The sequence below is a fragment of the Sapajus apella genome, unplaced genomic scaffold (genome assembly GCF_009761245.1).
Source record: "Sapajus apella isolate SASKATOON/1434 unplaced genomic scaffold, GSC_monkey_1.0 scaffold6, whole genome shotgun sequence".
NCBI lineage: Eukaryota > Metazoa > Chordata > Mammalia > Primates > Cebidae > Sapajus > Sapajus apella.
In genome coordinates, this window is record NW_022436946.1 from 13,597,809 (window position 1) to 13,615,037 (window position 17,229).

General features: G+C 36.3%; 1 protein-coding gene across 20 annotated transcripts in view; it reads left to right on the forward strand.

The window, feature by feature from the left end:
- Positions 1–17,229, forward strand: part of MAP7 (microtubule associated protein 7) — a 199,708-nt gene that overhangs the window by 69,545 nt on the left and 112,934 nt on the right. The window contains exon 1 of one of the 20 annotated variants that reach the window (XM_032274683.1): positions 10,904–13,432. The exons of 18 other annotated variants lie outside the window; for them this stretch is intronic. In XM_032274683.1, coding sequence (XP_032130574.1) covers positions 13,411–13,432 — 22 coding nt within the window. In that variant the 5' untranslated portion in view covers positions 10,904–13,410. Of the gene's footprint in view, positions 1–10,903; positions 13,433–17,229 lie in introns of those variants that run through there. One more of the 20 variants, XM_032274690.1, reaches the window with a different exon arrangement.

Sequence of the window (17,229 nt, forward strand, 5' to 3'; positions counted from 1 at the left end):
AGTGGCGCAATCTCAGCTTATTGCAACCTCCTCCTCCCGGGTTCAAGCGATTCTTCCACCTCAGCCTCCTGACTAGCTGGGACCACAGGCGCGTGCCACCACACCTGGCTAATTTTGTATTTTTAGTAGAGATGGGATTTTACCATGTTGGCCAGGATGGTCTCGATCTCTTGACCTCATGATCCACCCGCCTTGGCCTCCCAAAGTGCTGGGATTACAGGCTCTTTTAGTTATTTTTAAGTGTACAACAAATTGTTGACTGTAGTCAACCTGTTGTGCTATCAAATGCTAGATCTTATTCTTTTTCTGTACCCATTAACCATCCCCACTCTTTCCACCCCTGTCACCACTCACACTACTCTTCCCAGCCGCTGGTAACCATCATTCTGCCATTTATCTCTATGAGTTCAGTTGTTTTAATGTTTAGCTTCTACAAATGGGTGAGAACACACAAAATCTGCCTTTTGTCCCTGGCTTATTTCACTTAATGTCTTCCATTTCCATCCATGTTGTTGCAAATAGCAAGATCTCATTCTTTTTTATGGCTGAATTGTTCTCCATTGTGCATATGCACTACATTTTCTTTATTCATTTGTCTGTTGATGGATACTTAGGTTGCTTCCAAATCTTGGCTGCTGTAAGTAGTGCTGTAATAAATATAGGAGTGCATATCTCTTTGATACATGTGATTTCCTAATTTTGGGCATAAACCTAGCAGTGGTAATCTCGGATTACCACTAGCATTGTATAAGGGTTTCCTTTTATCCATATCCTCACCAGCATTTCTTATTGCCTGACTTTTGAATAAAAGCCATTTTAGCTGGGGTGAGATGATATCTCATTGTAGTTTTGATTTGCATTTCTCTGATAATCAAGACGGTGAACACCCTTTTATGTACTTGTTTGACATTTGTATGTCTTCTTTTGAGAACTGTTTATTTAGACCTTTTGCCCATTTCAAAAGCAGATCATTAGATATTTCCCTATAGAGTTGTTTATGCTCCTTATATATTCATTATTAATCCCTTGTCAAATGGGTAGTTTGCAAATATTTTCTTCCACTCTGTGGGTTGTCTCTTCACTTTGTTGATTATTTCCTTTGCTGTGAAAACCTTTTTAACATGAAGTTACCCCATTTGTCCATTTTTGCTTTGGTTGCCTGTGCCTGTGGGGTCATATTACTCAAGAAATCTTTGCCCAGACTAATGTTTTGGAGAGTTTCCCCAATGTTTTCTTTTAGTAATTTCATAGTTTAAAGTATTAGATGTAAGTATTTAACTCATTTTGATTGACTTTTGTATATGGCAAGAGATGGAGGTCTAGCTTTATTTTCTGCATGTGGATATTCAATTTTCCCAGCACGATTTATTGAAGAAACTATCCTTTTGCCAATGTATAGTCTTGGCATAGTCTGGTCAAAAATGTATTTAATATAGATGTATGGATTTATTATTGGGTTCTCTTCTGTTCCGTTGATCTGTGCTTCTGTTTTTATGTCAGTACCACGTTATTTTGGTTACTATGGCTCTGCAGTATAATTTGAAATCAGGTAATGCAATTCTTCCAATTTTGTTCTTTTTGATTATTGGGGTCTTTTGTAGTTCCAAATAAATTTTAGAATTGTTTTTCTATTTCTGTGAACAATGTCATTGGTATTTTGATAGGGATTACATTGAATCTGGGTACTATGGACATTTTAACAATATTTATTTTTCCCATCTATGAATATCTTTCCATTCTTTCCTTTTTTGTGTGTTTTACAATTTCTTGCATCAGTGTTTTACAGTTTTCATTGAAGATATCTTTCACTCCTTTGGTTAAGTTTATTTCTGGGCATTTTATTTATAGCTATTGTAAATGGGATTACTTTCTTGATTTTGACTGTTTGCTGTTGGCCTATAAAAATACTACTGATTTTTGTATGTTGATTTGTATCCTGCAACTTTACTGAATTTGTTTATTAGTTATGATAGTATTTTGGTGAAGTCTTTAGGTTTCTCCAAATATAAGGTCATATCATTTGCAAACAAAAATAATTTGACTTCTTTCTTTCCAATTTGGATGAACTTTATTTCCTTGTCTGATTATTCTAGCTAGGATTTCTAGTACTATGTTGAATGGCAGTGGTGAAAGTGGACATTCTTGTCTTGTTCCAGATCTTAGCGGAAAGGCTTTCAGTGTTTCCTCATTCAATGTGATACTAGCTGTGGACCTATCATATATGACTTTTATTATGTTGAGGTATGTTTCTTCTATTCCCAGTTTTTGAGGGTTTTTATCATGAAGGGATGTTGACCTTTACCAAATGCTTTTACAGCATCAGTTGAAATAATTATGTGTTTTTTTATTCTGTTGATATGATGTATCACATTGATTTTGCATATATTGAACCATCCTTGCATTCCTTGGATAAATCCCACTGGGTCATAATGAATATCTTTTTAATGTGGTGTTGAATTTGGTTTGCTAGTATTTTGTTGTGGATTTTTGTATCAGTGCTCATCAGGAATCTTGGCCTGTCATTTGTTTTCTTTCTTTCTTTTTCTTTTCCTTCCCTTTCTTCCTTTCCTTCTTTCTTCTTTCAAATTTTTTGATGTATCGTTGTCTGATTTTGGTGTCATGCCCCTTAGAATGACTTTAGAAGTACTCCCTCCTCCTCTATTTTTTTTGGAATAATTTGAGTAGGATTAGCATTAATTCTTCTTTAAATATTTAGTTAAATTCAGCAGTGAAGCCATGGGGTCCTTGGATTTTCTTTGCTGGGAAACTTTTTCTTATTTCTTTGATCTCATTATTTGTTATTGGCCTGTTCAGGTTTTGGATTTCTTCATGGTTCAAGCTTGGTAGGTTTGTGTGTCTAGGAATTTATCCATTTCTTCTAGGTATATTATTGGTATATAGTTGCTCATAGTAGCCTCTAATAATCCTCTGAATTTCTGCAATATTGATTGTGATGCCTCCTTTTTCATTTCTGATTTTATTTGGATCATGTCTCTTTTTTCTTATTCTGGCTAATGTTTGCTTTATTTTATCTTTTCTAAAAACCAGTGCTTCATTTTGTTAGTCTTTTGTTCTTTTTAAAGAAGTTATGTGGCCAGGCGCGGTGGCTCAAGCCTGTAATCCCAGCACTTTGGGAGGCCGAGGTGGGTGGATCACGAGGTCAAGAGATCGAGACCATCCTGGTCAACATGGTGAAACCCCGTCTCTACTAAAAATACAAAAAATTAGCTGGGCATGGTGGCGCGCGCCTGTAATCCCAGCTACTCGGGAGGCTGAGGCAGGAGAATTGCCTGAACCCAGGAGGTGGAGGTTGCGGTGAGCCGAGATCAGGCCATTGCACTCCAGCCTGGCTAACAAGAACAAAACTCCGTCTCAAAAAAAAAAAAAAAAAAAAGAAGTTATGTTTCTGTTTTTGTTTGGTTTTGTTATTTGTCTGCTTGTTTTTGTTTTTTGGTATAGACAGGGTCTTGCTGTTTTACCCAGGCTGGTCTTGAACTCCTGGCCTCAAGCCATCTTCCCACCGGGGCCTCCCAAAATGGTGGGATTACAGGCCTGAGCCACCACGCCTGGCCAATTTTATTTATTTATACCCTAATTTCTTTTCTTCTACTAATCTTGTGTTTGGTTTGCTCTTGCTATTCTCATTCTGTACAATGTCATTAGGCTACTTATTTGAAGTTTTTCTGCTTTTTTTATGTAAGCACTTAGTGCTATAAACTTTCCTTTTAGTACTGTTTTCACTGTGCCCCATAAGTTTTGGCATAATATGTTTGCATTTTCATTTGTTACAAGAAATTTGTTAATTTCCTTTTTAATTTCTTCATTGATCCACTTGTCTTCGAGAGCATATTGTTTAATTTCCATGCATTTGTGTAATTTCCAAAAGTGTTCTTGTTATTGATTCCTAGTTTTACTCTAGTTAGATCAGAGAATGTCCTTAACATTATTTAATTATTTTTGAATTTTAAAATGCTTGTTTTGTTGCCTAACATATGTTCTAGCCTTGAGAATGATCAATGTGCTGAGGAGTAGAATGTGTATTCCACAGCTGTTGGATGAAGTGTCCTATGAATACTTATTAGATCAATCTGATCTATAGTGCAGATTGAGTGTAATGCTTGTTGGTTTTCTGTCTAAATGATCTGTCCAATGCTGAAAGTGTGGTGTTGAAGTTTCCAGCTATTATTGTAATGGTGTCAGTCTTTCTCTTTAGCTCTAGCATTTGCTTTCTGTTTCTGAGTGCTCCAGTGTTGGGTGACTATATATTTGCAGTTTTTATATCCTCTTAATGAATTGACTCTTTGGTCATTAAATAATGGCCTTCTTTGGCTCTTCTTATGATTTTTGCCTTGAAATCTGTTTTATCTGATTTAAGTTTAGCTACTCCTCTTTTGGGGGTTTCCATTGTCTAATCTATAGACCTTATAAATATTTCATCATTTGTCCCAATAATGTCTTTTCTAACAAATGAAAATCAAAATTACGTATTGTGCTATCATGTCTCTTTAATCTTTACCACTTCCTTTGAATCTTTGTAGTTCATAATATTACATTTTTGAAGCATTCAAGGGCAGTTATTTTGTAGGATGTCTCTCAGTTTGGATTTTCCTGATATTTCCTTATAATTAGACTGAGAAAATATATATTTGGCTCGAATGCCGCAGAAGTGATTTTTTGTTCTCCATGTATCATATCAAGAGGCACATGTTGATTTGTTCCAGTTTTAACCTCCATCACCTGTTTGAGGTGGTGTCTGCTAGGTTTCTCCACTATAAGGTTACTAATTTTTTGTTTTCAATTAATAAGTATCTTGTGAGGAGTTATTTTGAGGCCATGTAAATGTTCTGTTCTTTCTTACATATTCATCCATTAATTTTAGCTTCAATGATTCTTGCCTGGATCAATTAGTATTATATTGGTTGCCAAATACTGATTTTTTAAAATTCATCATTCCTTCTACATTTGTTAGTTGGCTTTCTACCATAAGGAAGAGGTCTTACTTCTCTCTTGTTTGTATCAGTGTAGACTCATGAATATTTATTCTATGGGCTATAATTCTTTTTGCTAATTACATATTTTGATGGTCAAATTGTCTCAGATTTGTATATATATACACACACATATACATACACATACACACCTAAAATGTATGCAGATACTCACTGGTCTTTGCTTTTAATGTAACTGATTCCTTTTCTCTTTTATACAGTGGCAATCCTGGAACAGGTGTCATAGATTATGAATTGTATGTTCTGGTTCTGCTCATCCATTCACTAATCATACGAACTTGAACAAATCTCTTATATCCTCTACTTCAGCTTTTTCTGTGTTAAAAATTAGGAAATAAATGAAGGTGATCTAAAAGAAGCTTTCATTTCTGAAATTCTATTATTTAATGAGTTAAAATATTTGTAGATATAATATTTTTGCAAAGTTTTCAGAGAGTCAAAGCACCTTAAAAAGAACTTCAAAGCCACAAAAATCATTAGAATTTAGTTTTAGAAGGTACTTTAGAAATTATCTAAACTGTGGCTACTGCAACTAAGAAACTGAATTTTTAATTTGATTAATTTAAATTTAAGTAGGCACATGTGGCTACCCTACTGGACAGCACGGCTCTTGAGAATAAATGACATGCCCCATGTTACATGGGTCCTAGTGTCAGAAGCAAAGCAGGATCCCTTTGGATAGTTCACACTCAAGTAAATTAACTAAACCAGGCTAGGGAGGAGACAAGGGCCCTCTGCGGGATGCCTTACATTTCTTTGATGTACAGAAAAGATTGGACCACAAAGATCACTGGATGACAATCCATGCTGAATTGTTCCACAAGCTTTCTACTTAACGCCATGCTTTCAGAAAAGAATGTCATGTGGAGTTGGTCGTATTTAGGCAGAGAAGGAGTGCAAGATACAATTTGATGCTTTTATAGAAGGTATGTTTCAGCAGAAAATGATGAAACATACGTACCATCAAGAAGCAGCAGGCTGCGCTCATAAAGGAAGGGAAGTACACCCCTTCACTGCCACTTGGGCAAAGAGGATCCTAGACCCCGAGCAGAGCTCCTCATGATGGCTAGAGGCTAATTTTCATGTTCTCTCTTCTCCACTGGGAAGATTGTGTATTGAAAACTTCTTTGTCAAAGTATATAAAAATAAAGGATTGCTGCATCCTAAAAAATACAAAAATTAACTAAGCCAACTTTCTCATATACCTTTCATAACTAATTATAATTTTGATACTAAAACTCGGTCATATTTGTCAGCTTTGTAGCAGATTATTTAAATCACAGGAGGTGGAACATGATGTTGTATTAGCAGTATGTTTATTATATTTAAAAGAAAGTTTAAAGATCAACACATCAAGAAGACTGATCTGCTCTCAGTAGTTAATAGTAAGAGCTGTAATTGAGGGCATATTCTGTGTAACTATTTTCAGTAGAAATGCCTTTGTTAGAGAATCTACCATACTACTGGCAAAATTTATATTAAAATGGTAATATATTCTCTAAAAATGCTAATTCTACTGTATGTTCAATTATATCATTTATGTTTACAACCTTTTATAAATGCTGTACCAAGATTTGTGTTTGCTTTTAATGAGACTATGCAGTACATTTAGATAGGAACTCACCTACAATGTTGGTAAGAGAGTAACTTGGTAAAACCTGTCAGGAAATTATTTTGGGTGCTAGGTATTAAAGCCCTAAAGCTATTCCTACTTTTGACCTACTAATTCCCCTTGCAATCTAATCTGCAGTTAAAACTTTATGTATAAAGTCATAGTAAAAATTGAAATAACTTTTATGTGCAGAAGGTGAACATAGCTAGCATATTTGATACATCTATGAAGAGCTTTTATTGACATGGAAAGTAATTATAAAAATGAAATCATGAGTCATGTTAAAGGAATAGCAAGTGCATCCATTCTGTAAAAACCATGGGCTATCTGGAATGGGGAATAATTCTTGAAAAGTAGATGGAAAGACATTGCAGTGACCTTGATTTAGTGGACACTTGGAAGGTATGATCTGAGGAGGGGAATGATGAGCTACTTGAGCTGTTTTTTTAGGGAGACGAATCTGACAAGTTACAGGAATGAGTTGGTAGGCTAAAGCCAGAAGCAAAGTGGTAACACTAGTTTGAGCCTAGGCTGTTTGCCCAATATGTCAAGTAGGCTGCATGCAAATAGGTTATGAGAGAAGAATTTCTTCTTTGGGGTATGTTATACTTGCCATTTTCCTTCCCTCTATTCCCCAACTTCATTGTGACATTGCTGGCTGCTACTCACTGAAGAGAGTGTAATGTCTAGGGCCAGTGGTTGGGAGCAATGAATGAGTGTTCATAGCCTGGCATATACCAAAAAGGAAACATCAAATTATATGTGTTTTTTAAAGTCAAAGATATTTTGTACAAGAGTTTCTTATACATATGGATAATATGTTTTTGTTCCCTATCATAACATAGGTATTTTAGCCCCATATTCTGAAGGCAAATAACTGAAAGATTACATTGATTTGGTTTAAGGAAATTAACAAATGTCCCTATTGAAACTAGGTCAAGTTCCTTATTTTAATTTCTAATCTAACATCAGACTCCAGCTGTCAAGCTCTCCCATTAATCCTCTGTCTCAGTGAAATCCTCTCTGAAATACATTGTAATTAATTTGTAGGAATTGACAGCAAAAGGTAGAGAGTTCAGATAATATTTGACTATAAGTTTCCTTTGTGAAAGGGGACAATTAAATCTTCTAGAAGTTGTAAAAAAAAATGCTTGAGAAATAGTATTTTGGCAGAAATTCTTTCCATTGAAAGAAGCAATTGACTCTTGGTAGCAACTGACCCTTGCTAGAAAGAATCTAGCATTTGACCAAAACTGGGTTTCAGCCCCAGTAATCCAGACTGGGCAACCTGATTTTGCTGAAATATTCCATAAGAACTTTTGCTTCAGTCATAAACATTTAAAAGTGACTTCATTGTAATTATCCTTAAACCAGTATGAGTCTCACAAGTGCCACAGGAAAGCCCGTCGTAGCTGGTGATATGCCTGTAGTAAGTATAGGAAGAAGAGTGGGAAGGCTTGATTACAGGCAGAGTAGAAAAGTATTAATATAGAAAATAAAAGCATCTCTTGTTATAGTTTTGTCTGCTTTTGTGAAGTTTAGGTGTCTCTGCAATTGAGGACTGCGTGCAAGATTCCAGGGTAATGTAAATTCAGATTTTGAGAAACAATCACATGCAGGGTGTATCTGTAACTGAATCGAGCGAGTATCTCCTAAATAAACAGCATGGGTGGCTTTTGTCACTGTCCAAGGTACTATAAAACTGGGGCTAAAAAATACACCCCAGCAACTTCCTTTTCCAGCATCTTAAAGAATGTATCCTCTAGAGACTCTCTAAAGGAGAAAGAAAAGAGAATAAGATAACTGTTGAGATGGAAAGTAAAACCCAAGTGCCAGATTACATTGTAAATGTTAAAAACAAACAGTACACCCCCCAAAGCTCCACCTATTTTTACCAATTTCTGATTTCCATTATTTTAAAAATGTGTTTTTTATGGATGGTGGTTTCACTATGTTGCCTAGGCTCCACCTGTTACTTTTTGAACACAAAAGCAATGGAAAATCAAGAACTATGATTAAGAAGGGAGTCCAAAGCACATGATGTGCTGCAGTACCCCTGGGTTGCCATTGAGATTTGAAACAATTCAGATGTGTTTAAGTAAGACTCACCATGAACAAAACCAGCTTGCAGCAAATAATAGTGGGTGACCTGGGTCCTTTAATAATGTATACTATGTGTGTGCTTTTAGCTTTCAGGAAAATAGCACAAACTTCTTTATAAAATGAATCGCTGCTTTTACTTTTCTGTAACCATAAATAAAACATAAGTGAAATCTGTTTCTCAGCATTTCCCTCTTAAAATAGCAGTAGCCAAGCTCCTCAGCATTTATGTTAGATAAACACAATTCTACCAAACACCAAGAGTTTAAACTGTACCCTTTTGATAATTATGATAATGAAATTTAGTGTATGTGATTCTAGTGTAAAATTATGAAAGTCTGCAAGAAAAAATAATGATGTAAATAATGAGAATGCACCGTAAGTGCAATTTTTTTTTTTTTCAGATGAAGTGCTTAGCCTATCCATGTGCTTTCAGTTATCTGGTAGAACAACTAGATCTTCATCTTTCTTTTTTTGAGACAGAGTCTTGCTCTTGTTGCCCAGGCTGGAGTGCAGTGGCGCGACCTTGGCTCACTGCAACCTCCGCCTCCCGGGTTGAAGCGATTCTCCTCCCTTAGCCTCCCAAATAGCTGAGATTACAGGCACCTGCCACCACGCCCGGCTAATTTTTTGTATTTTTAGTAGAGATGGGGTTTCACTGTGTTGGCCAGGCTAGACTCAAATTCCTGACGTCAAGTGATCAAACCACCTCAGCCTCCCAAAGTGCTCGGATTACAGGCATGAGCCACCATGCCTGGCCTCATCTTTTCATTTATATATTCACTGTCACACATACACGAAAACACACACACACACACACACACACACACACACACACACAGACCCTCTGCTACTACCACTTCTGATGTGGTCTAAGGAATACAAAAGAATGCAGGAGGACGCAATTCTCTGTGGAATAAAGCGTTGTTAAAAGCAAGCAGAGGAGGGTGGGGAAAATTAGATGTTGGCCAAAGGGTACAAAATCTCTGGTAGGACGACTAAATTCTGGAGGCCTACTGTGCAGCATGGTGACTATCATTAACAATATTATGTTTTATACTTTGAATTTGCTAAGAGAGTACATCTTGTGATCTTACCACAAACACAAAATGATAACTATGAGAAGTGATGGAAGTATTAACTAACTTGATTATGGTAATCATTTCGTAGTGTATAGTTAGAGCACTTCCTTATGTTGTACACCTTAAATATATACAATTTTTATTTGCCAGTTATACCTCAGGAAAGCTGGGGTGGAGACAATAAGCAGGAATGCTATTAGATATCTCAACCTCACGGAATTCTTGCTGCAACTTCAAAGTTCCTGTTTTACAAAAACTAGTTTCTCTATTAGTAGCCAAAAAGTTAAGAGGGAGAAACAGGAAAGAGGAAAGAACCAAGCCGAGCAAGGTGTCAGATTGCAGATTTGATGAGAGAGAATCAGAAAGGATGTGAGCAGCCTCCACGTGTTACCAGGGTAAGACAAGGCTTTCTTCAGTTTTGAGGGTAGCAGCGTAGACTTAAGATTGGAGGAAGCAGCTGGTGAATCATGAACTTGACCAGAGAGCAGGGTTAGAACGACTCTAAAGAAAGCAGGTAGGCGGTGAACAGGAAATGAATCAGTGCGCAAAAGGGGAGGACGTGGCTCCTCAGAATTTTCCCCAAACTCCTCTGTAGTCAAGTTTATAATTCACCAACTCCCATTAAAAAAAAGTTTATTATATTTTATATTTGTTAGGGATATTGTGTGATCTTGACTTGAACAAATTTTTATTTACCCTTGATTTCCATTTCTTTACATTAAATTGTACATTAGCAATTTGGGCTTCATCCATCTGCTAGTATCCAGCACTGATGTAGCTTTGCTATACAATATATTGAAAATGAAACCAGGCCAGGCTCACACCTGTAATCCCAGCACTTTGGGAGGCAGACACGGGAGGATCACTTGAGCCAGGAGTTTGAGACCAGCCTGGGCAACATGGTGAAACCCCTTCTCTAAAAAAAAAAAAAAAAAACTGGGCATGGTGGCATGCACCTGTTGTCCCAGCTACTCAGGAGGCTGAGGTGGGAGGATCACTTGATCACACCACTGCACTCCAGCCTGGGTGGCAGAATGAGACCTTCAAAGAAAGAAAGAGAGAAAGAAAAGAGAAAGAGAAAGCAAGCAAGCAAGAAAGAAAGCAGGAAGGAAGGAAGGAAAGAAAGGCAGGGAGGGAGGGAAAGAAAGAAAAAAAGGAGAATGAAACCAAAAGTAGAGATAAGCTGATGCCTTAGTCTTGAGAAAAGATGTGTGGATTTAGGATCATGCCTCTTTCTATGACAGGGGCCGTGCAGTGTACAGTTTAAGATAATGCATAATTGATAGTACCCACTGCTCCATGCACTGGGACAGAGAAATTGGCTTGAGCCACTTGTCATATACAAAACCCTTAATTCTCTTTTCTCTCTTCTTGGCATTCAGCTGTTTTTCTGGATGAATTCATCACCATTAGTTTAAAAAAAACAACAACTCTTTTTTCCTAAGGGAAGAGTAGTACATTGTCGCCACACAATGTCCTCTGTTTTTCCCTGCCTTTCTTCTCTACTTGTGGTACCAGTCATTTCCCATCAGCAGGCAGCACTGGCCTGAATGCCTTTGTTGCTCGTAAGTGAGAAGTCACCTCCTTACTTAGAGGGAAGGTAAATGTTGCAGTGGAACATAGTGCAGCCATTCCTAGCTCAGGAGTCTACAGCTTTATGATGGTGTGAAAGGGATATGCGTTCAGTAGAAAACACACTTTGAGTACCCCTACAACAATTGTGTTTTTCATTTTGGGTACAGTATTCAATAAATTACATGAGATATTCAACACTGTATTATAAAATAAGCTGTGTGTTAAATGGTTTTGCCAATTATAGCTTCTTGTCAATGTTCTTAGCACATTTAAGGTAGGCTAGGCTAAGCTATAATATTCAATAGGTTAAGTGTATTAAGTGCTTTTTCAACTTAGGATATTTTTAACTTACAATCGGCTTATCAGCACATAACCCCATTGTAAGTCGAGCAGCATCTGTATAGGAATTAAGAGTCTGTCACTTATCATCTTCAGCAGTTCTTCTGCATCTCAGTTTCTTCATCCGTAAAACTGGTGTCATAAGAGGGTTGTTGTGAGATTAGACCGGTTCATATGTGTAAAAGCCCTTAGAATAATATCTGACACATAATAGATGATCAATAAGTTTCAGCTGCCATCCACAACAAGGAATTATCCAGTCTAAAATGTCAGTAGCAGTACCTTAAGAGAGGAAAAAAGGTATTACCAAGATGGAGAAGCCTTGCCCACAATGTGTTGCCCGTGTCTATATAGGCTACTTTTGAAAATGGAGTAGGTGGGGAGTGGTGATCATACATTCTGATGCTGGGTCTCTGGGGCTGTAGGAGTGATGCTGAGTTGGAACTGGCACTCCACTGGCTCCTCCTAAGGAGTCTGTAGTTCCAAGGGTATTAACAAGGTTAGTTGCCAAGTCCAGTGCACATGCTTGACTCTCACACATCTTAGAAACCATGAGTGGCCAATCTCTATTGGGTCAGATCCAAATTCTCGAAGGGGCTAGTTCAGAGGGGCTTGGAAGGTTTTATTTTCATCCAAAAATTTTTCACAGTGGGCCCACTGCTCACCCAAACTCATTAAGGTAATTGGTTTTAATCAAAGTTTTCTGGTCCCCAAGTCACATGTTTTTCAATGCTGTGAGGGCTAGGCAAGGGTTTAACGTGATCCTTTCTCCTCGGTTCCCACTCTATAACCCTAAACAAAAAGCCCTTTTAAAGATAATTCTAAGTCAAAAGTGTGGCAGACATGTTGAGTTCACAGTTTACAATGCAATATATCACTGACTAAAAAAAGATAAACTCTGAGGACCAATGTTTAATGCATATAGAAATAACTTCTATTACTTTAGCATTTGAATTCACTGTTTCTTCCTCTCCCCTGTGAAATCCTTCGTAATTATTCAAAACTTGCTAAAGCAAGTCAAGTTTTTGGACCTTCTGAACAGGGCAACTAAATGTCATTCCATACACTTTCTCAGTGACTCCGTGTCAGTTCTCAGCAGTGAAGGGAGAACAGAGGTCACTCTGCCTGACTGATTTTAAACGATCACCTTTTTCAGATGCTTTTGGTATGGGAACAAAATCAGCCATAACCTTCAGAGTTTTAAATGTCATTGTTAATGCATCAGAAAACCCAAAGACAGAGAGTCTGGAGAATTGTATGTAACATTTAGATCATTTTGGTAAACAATTAAGTTTTTAGTGTATGTTTAATGTGCATTCTGTTTGGGGCCTCTGAGTTTGAATCCCTGAGACCGAGCTGATGTTTAGCAACCATTTCTTAACCAGGAAATGCCTCCCCTGCTCCCAGCCCATAGCCATTTGAGCTTCACTGGCTTTTTTGAACAGAAGCCTTTCTCAGTTTGTGCTTGGTTCAGTGAACACGGTTACTGTTTAAAAACAGTGGCTGTCGAGTTGTATGTCTCACCACCCTTTGCTCTTCTTCTGAGCTACCTCACGCTGTGTGAGAGATAATACTTGGCATGATTAAACTGCCCCTTCACTGATATTTGGTCTTTGCCTGGCTGAGGACGCAAAGCAAGAAGAGGAAGACATGCAGATATGTTGCAGGATATTCAAGAAAGAAGGATTTTAGCATGGAAGATACTAAACTGGACTGTAAGTTCTTGGGCTCAAAATGTGTTTTGAAAACCTCAATAAGGACATTTAAGAATCAGGCAATCTTTAAATCCATTTTGACAAATTAATACTTGTAACAAGTAGAAATACAAAGTAGGAAATCTTCTAATAGATTTGTTTAATCTTTGTTTTAATATTCTTAGGAAAAGGAATGGGAATTTAAATAAAATGACCTTTGTTATATAAACTATATATTTATACTTCTGTCTTCATGTCCTAGAGCCATATGTTAGTTTCCATGAAAATTAAAGGCAAACCATCATCATTCTCTATTTTCTATATTTCTTTCTTTTTTTTTTTTTTTTTTACAAAAAAACAGTGAGAAGCTGAACAGTAGCAAACTATACAAACGTGCAATTATGCTGCTGTCCAAAAAAAATTTCAGTATATAATTTATTCATAATGTTTTAGCCCTCTTAATATTTGTATCTAGATCAGACCAGGATTTTTGAAAACCGATTGCTTTTCTATTTAGAGAGATGTATTTGGGGAGTGCTGTTGTTTGTTTATTAAGAAGAAAGATCACATTTATCTTGCCTACTTATTGGTTTTTTATTTTGTTTTGTTTTTGATCAGAAACATTATTTGTGCCACCCAGTTATGTCTTTCTTTCCCAGAATCCTTTCATTTTCATGATATGTAAACAGTGAGTCACATGTGGGCTTTACAGAAAAAACTACAGGCATTGGAACCTTATAGACTACTTTTCGAAGATTAATTTTTATTACCTTATTTCCTTTTCTTTAAGTTTCTTTATGTGGGTGTTCTATTAAGTTTAATTTTTAGAATAATAAAGTCACTTTATTCACTAAATTATTTGCCTTTTAAAAATATAAATATTTATTTTCACAGATAATATTTGCAAATTTGTATTATAAAAACACATCTCCTGTATCTGATACAGGAGAGATACATGAGTTATATATAGTTGCCAGTATCCTGCAATTGTTAGAAGATGGGTTAGTGTGAATAAGTGGTTTGCTTTTCGTATTTTATGATTATAAAATATAGAGTCAGGGCAGCATGTTAGAAATATCGAGGGGGTTGGATCTGAATTTTCCTTTTAGCTCTGACATTTATTGGTTGTGTAATTTCAGACAGGTTATTTATATTCTATAAGTGTGTCAATATCATTAAACAATGGAATAATCTCAAATGTTCAGAATTGTATATACGTTGGGGAGAGTAAAAATGCCTTGCCTAATATTTGTTCAACCAGCTGACTTTCCTTTTTTTTTTTTTACCTTTAATGATTCTATTTTATGGAGATGTATCTTTCTTTGCAGAAAGCATGTTTACATATGTTTTTAAGTATTAGAATAAGATGTAGTTGATGCATAAGCACTGGGTTTCATTATCATTTGGATGTGATAAAATAGGTTTGATTCTATAAGGTGAAATAGAGATTACTCAGTAAGGAAATTGGATAAATGCTCAATAGAGAAATTTAAAATTGAGGAGAGAATGTTTTTAAAATCCAGATAACTGGTCAGAAACTCTTAGATAAGCGGCTTGAAAATATTCAATTTCCGTATGCTTGATTTTGGTTCTAGTTTTCCAATTTCCAGCAAAAGTAGAAAACATAGCTTCATGTTTCCATAAATTCAAATTTCAATAAAAACCATACTTTCTTTGGAGTGGTGGTGCAGGGGGAACTGTCCTCTGCATACTTAGCACCCGTGTGCATACTCGACATATGCCAGCTCTGCCACTCATTAATGAGAGTCCACACAGTTGTGGGAGCAGAACTTGTTTTCACCATCAAGCTACTGTGGAATAATGAACAGTAAGTTACACGTGACCCCCCAGAAAAAAATGTGCTCTCTGTCATTGTTTGGCCTGACCTCAGCACTTTTCACTACCTGATGCTTTAATGTTTATTGTCTTTCCTCATGCTAGAATATATCCTCATTGAGGGCAGTGAATGTTTTCTGTTTTGTTCATTGCTGTATACCAAGCACCTAGAACAGTGCCTGGCAACCAGTAGGCAGTTAATTATCAAATTAATGAATCCATCCCTAGTTTTCAATAGGACAGCAAAGTAGGAGAGACCACACCTACTCTCTTTGTAAAAAGACCAAACAAAATGACAAAAAAGGATACAGCTTTATATAAAATCAGGAGTCTCACTGCCATAGAACATGCTAATTGTTTTCATACAGTTGTCCTTCCACCCACAGTTCCAAAATCCTCAGTGCATGCCTGAAATGGTGAATAGCACTGAAGCCTGTATGTACTATGTCTTTTCCTATGCATATACACCTATGACACAGTTTAATTTATAAATTTGGCACAGTAAGAGATTAACAACAGTAGCTAAAGATAAAATAGAACAGTTATAACATAGTATAATAGGAGTTATGTGAATGTGGTCTCTCTTTCTCTTAAAAATATCTTATTGTACTGTACTCACCAATTTTCAGACTGTGGCTGACCACAGGTAATGGAAACCTCAAAAAGTGAAACCATGGATAAGTCTGTCTACTGTAGTTGACAGACCATGGCTGATTTGTTCTAACTTTTGGAAAAGAAAGTCAACATGCAATGTTAATATCTTCTGTTATCATAGATGATTCAAACAATGTTTTGAGCAGAAAAGAAAAAATCAGGAAGTCTTCTTCCTACTAATTAAATTGAGTACTCCAGAAAGATAATTTCATGGTGAAATGCCAGGTCGCAGGCTCAATAACATCTCTCCTTGTCTGAAGCCTGGGTGAGGCCAGAGTTCTGCTCAGCCACCTCGGGAGGGGCAGCCCCTTCCACATACACTATGAAGGTCATGCTGTGTGGCTACCTCAAGCTCCTTTACCAGGAATTTTATGGTTGGCATATTTTTTAGAAGCTGCAAATCGTGTTAAGCAAAGCACTCAAACACTAGCTGTTCTCAAACTTACATTGCCTCTGTACCTTTACCAAGAAGATGGACTATTGTATTTGAAAGTCAAAAAACCAAATTTCAAAACTCAGCTCCAACACTTAATGTTCGTCTGACCACAGCCAAATCCCATTTAACTTCCCTGAGCCTCAGTCTCCTCCTCTTTAAAATCGCCTTAATTTGAGATCAAGTGAGTTATGCACAAGAAAAGGATCTATATCCCATAAAGCAAATTATATAGTGTTACTTGCACATAAACTAAAAAACAATGCAAGTTCTTTCCTTAATAAGATTGTAAGTTTTGACTTTCTAGTCTGTATTTGCCAAAATATCACTAGTTAAAGGGGAAAAACACCCCAGCAAAACAGTGAAAAGACTAAAGTAAATTTTGAAAAAAAAAAAAAAATTATTTGGAAAACACTGTACCATAGTAGTTAGGATAATAGATTTTAAAGTCAAATTGATGTGGATTTTATTCATAATTTAGCCATTTATGTTGACAAATTGCTTCTTTGAGCCTGTTTTCATTTCTATACAGTATGAAGACTTATTTCCTAACATGCGGTCTTTATGCAGTCTCACTGTCTGCAATAAATTTAATGAGACAAGGTATTTAAAGCACTTAATACATTCTGAAACATAATAGATATTCAATAAATGAAAATGGTATTTCTGGTTAATATTTTAATTCTTCATAAATATCATTATGTATATGGTATGCCTTTTAAATGATATGGGACCAAATTCTTAAGATGTATTAATTGAGCACAATTATGTTGCATAAAAATCTGGTGGAAATTTCCTCAAAGAAAACGATTCTTTGATTTCCAGTAACTTTTACTTTTCTGAGCCTTATGATATTTAGAATAAGTCATCTTTGAAACATGCATCAATAAAATTA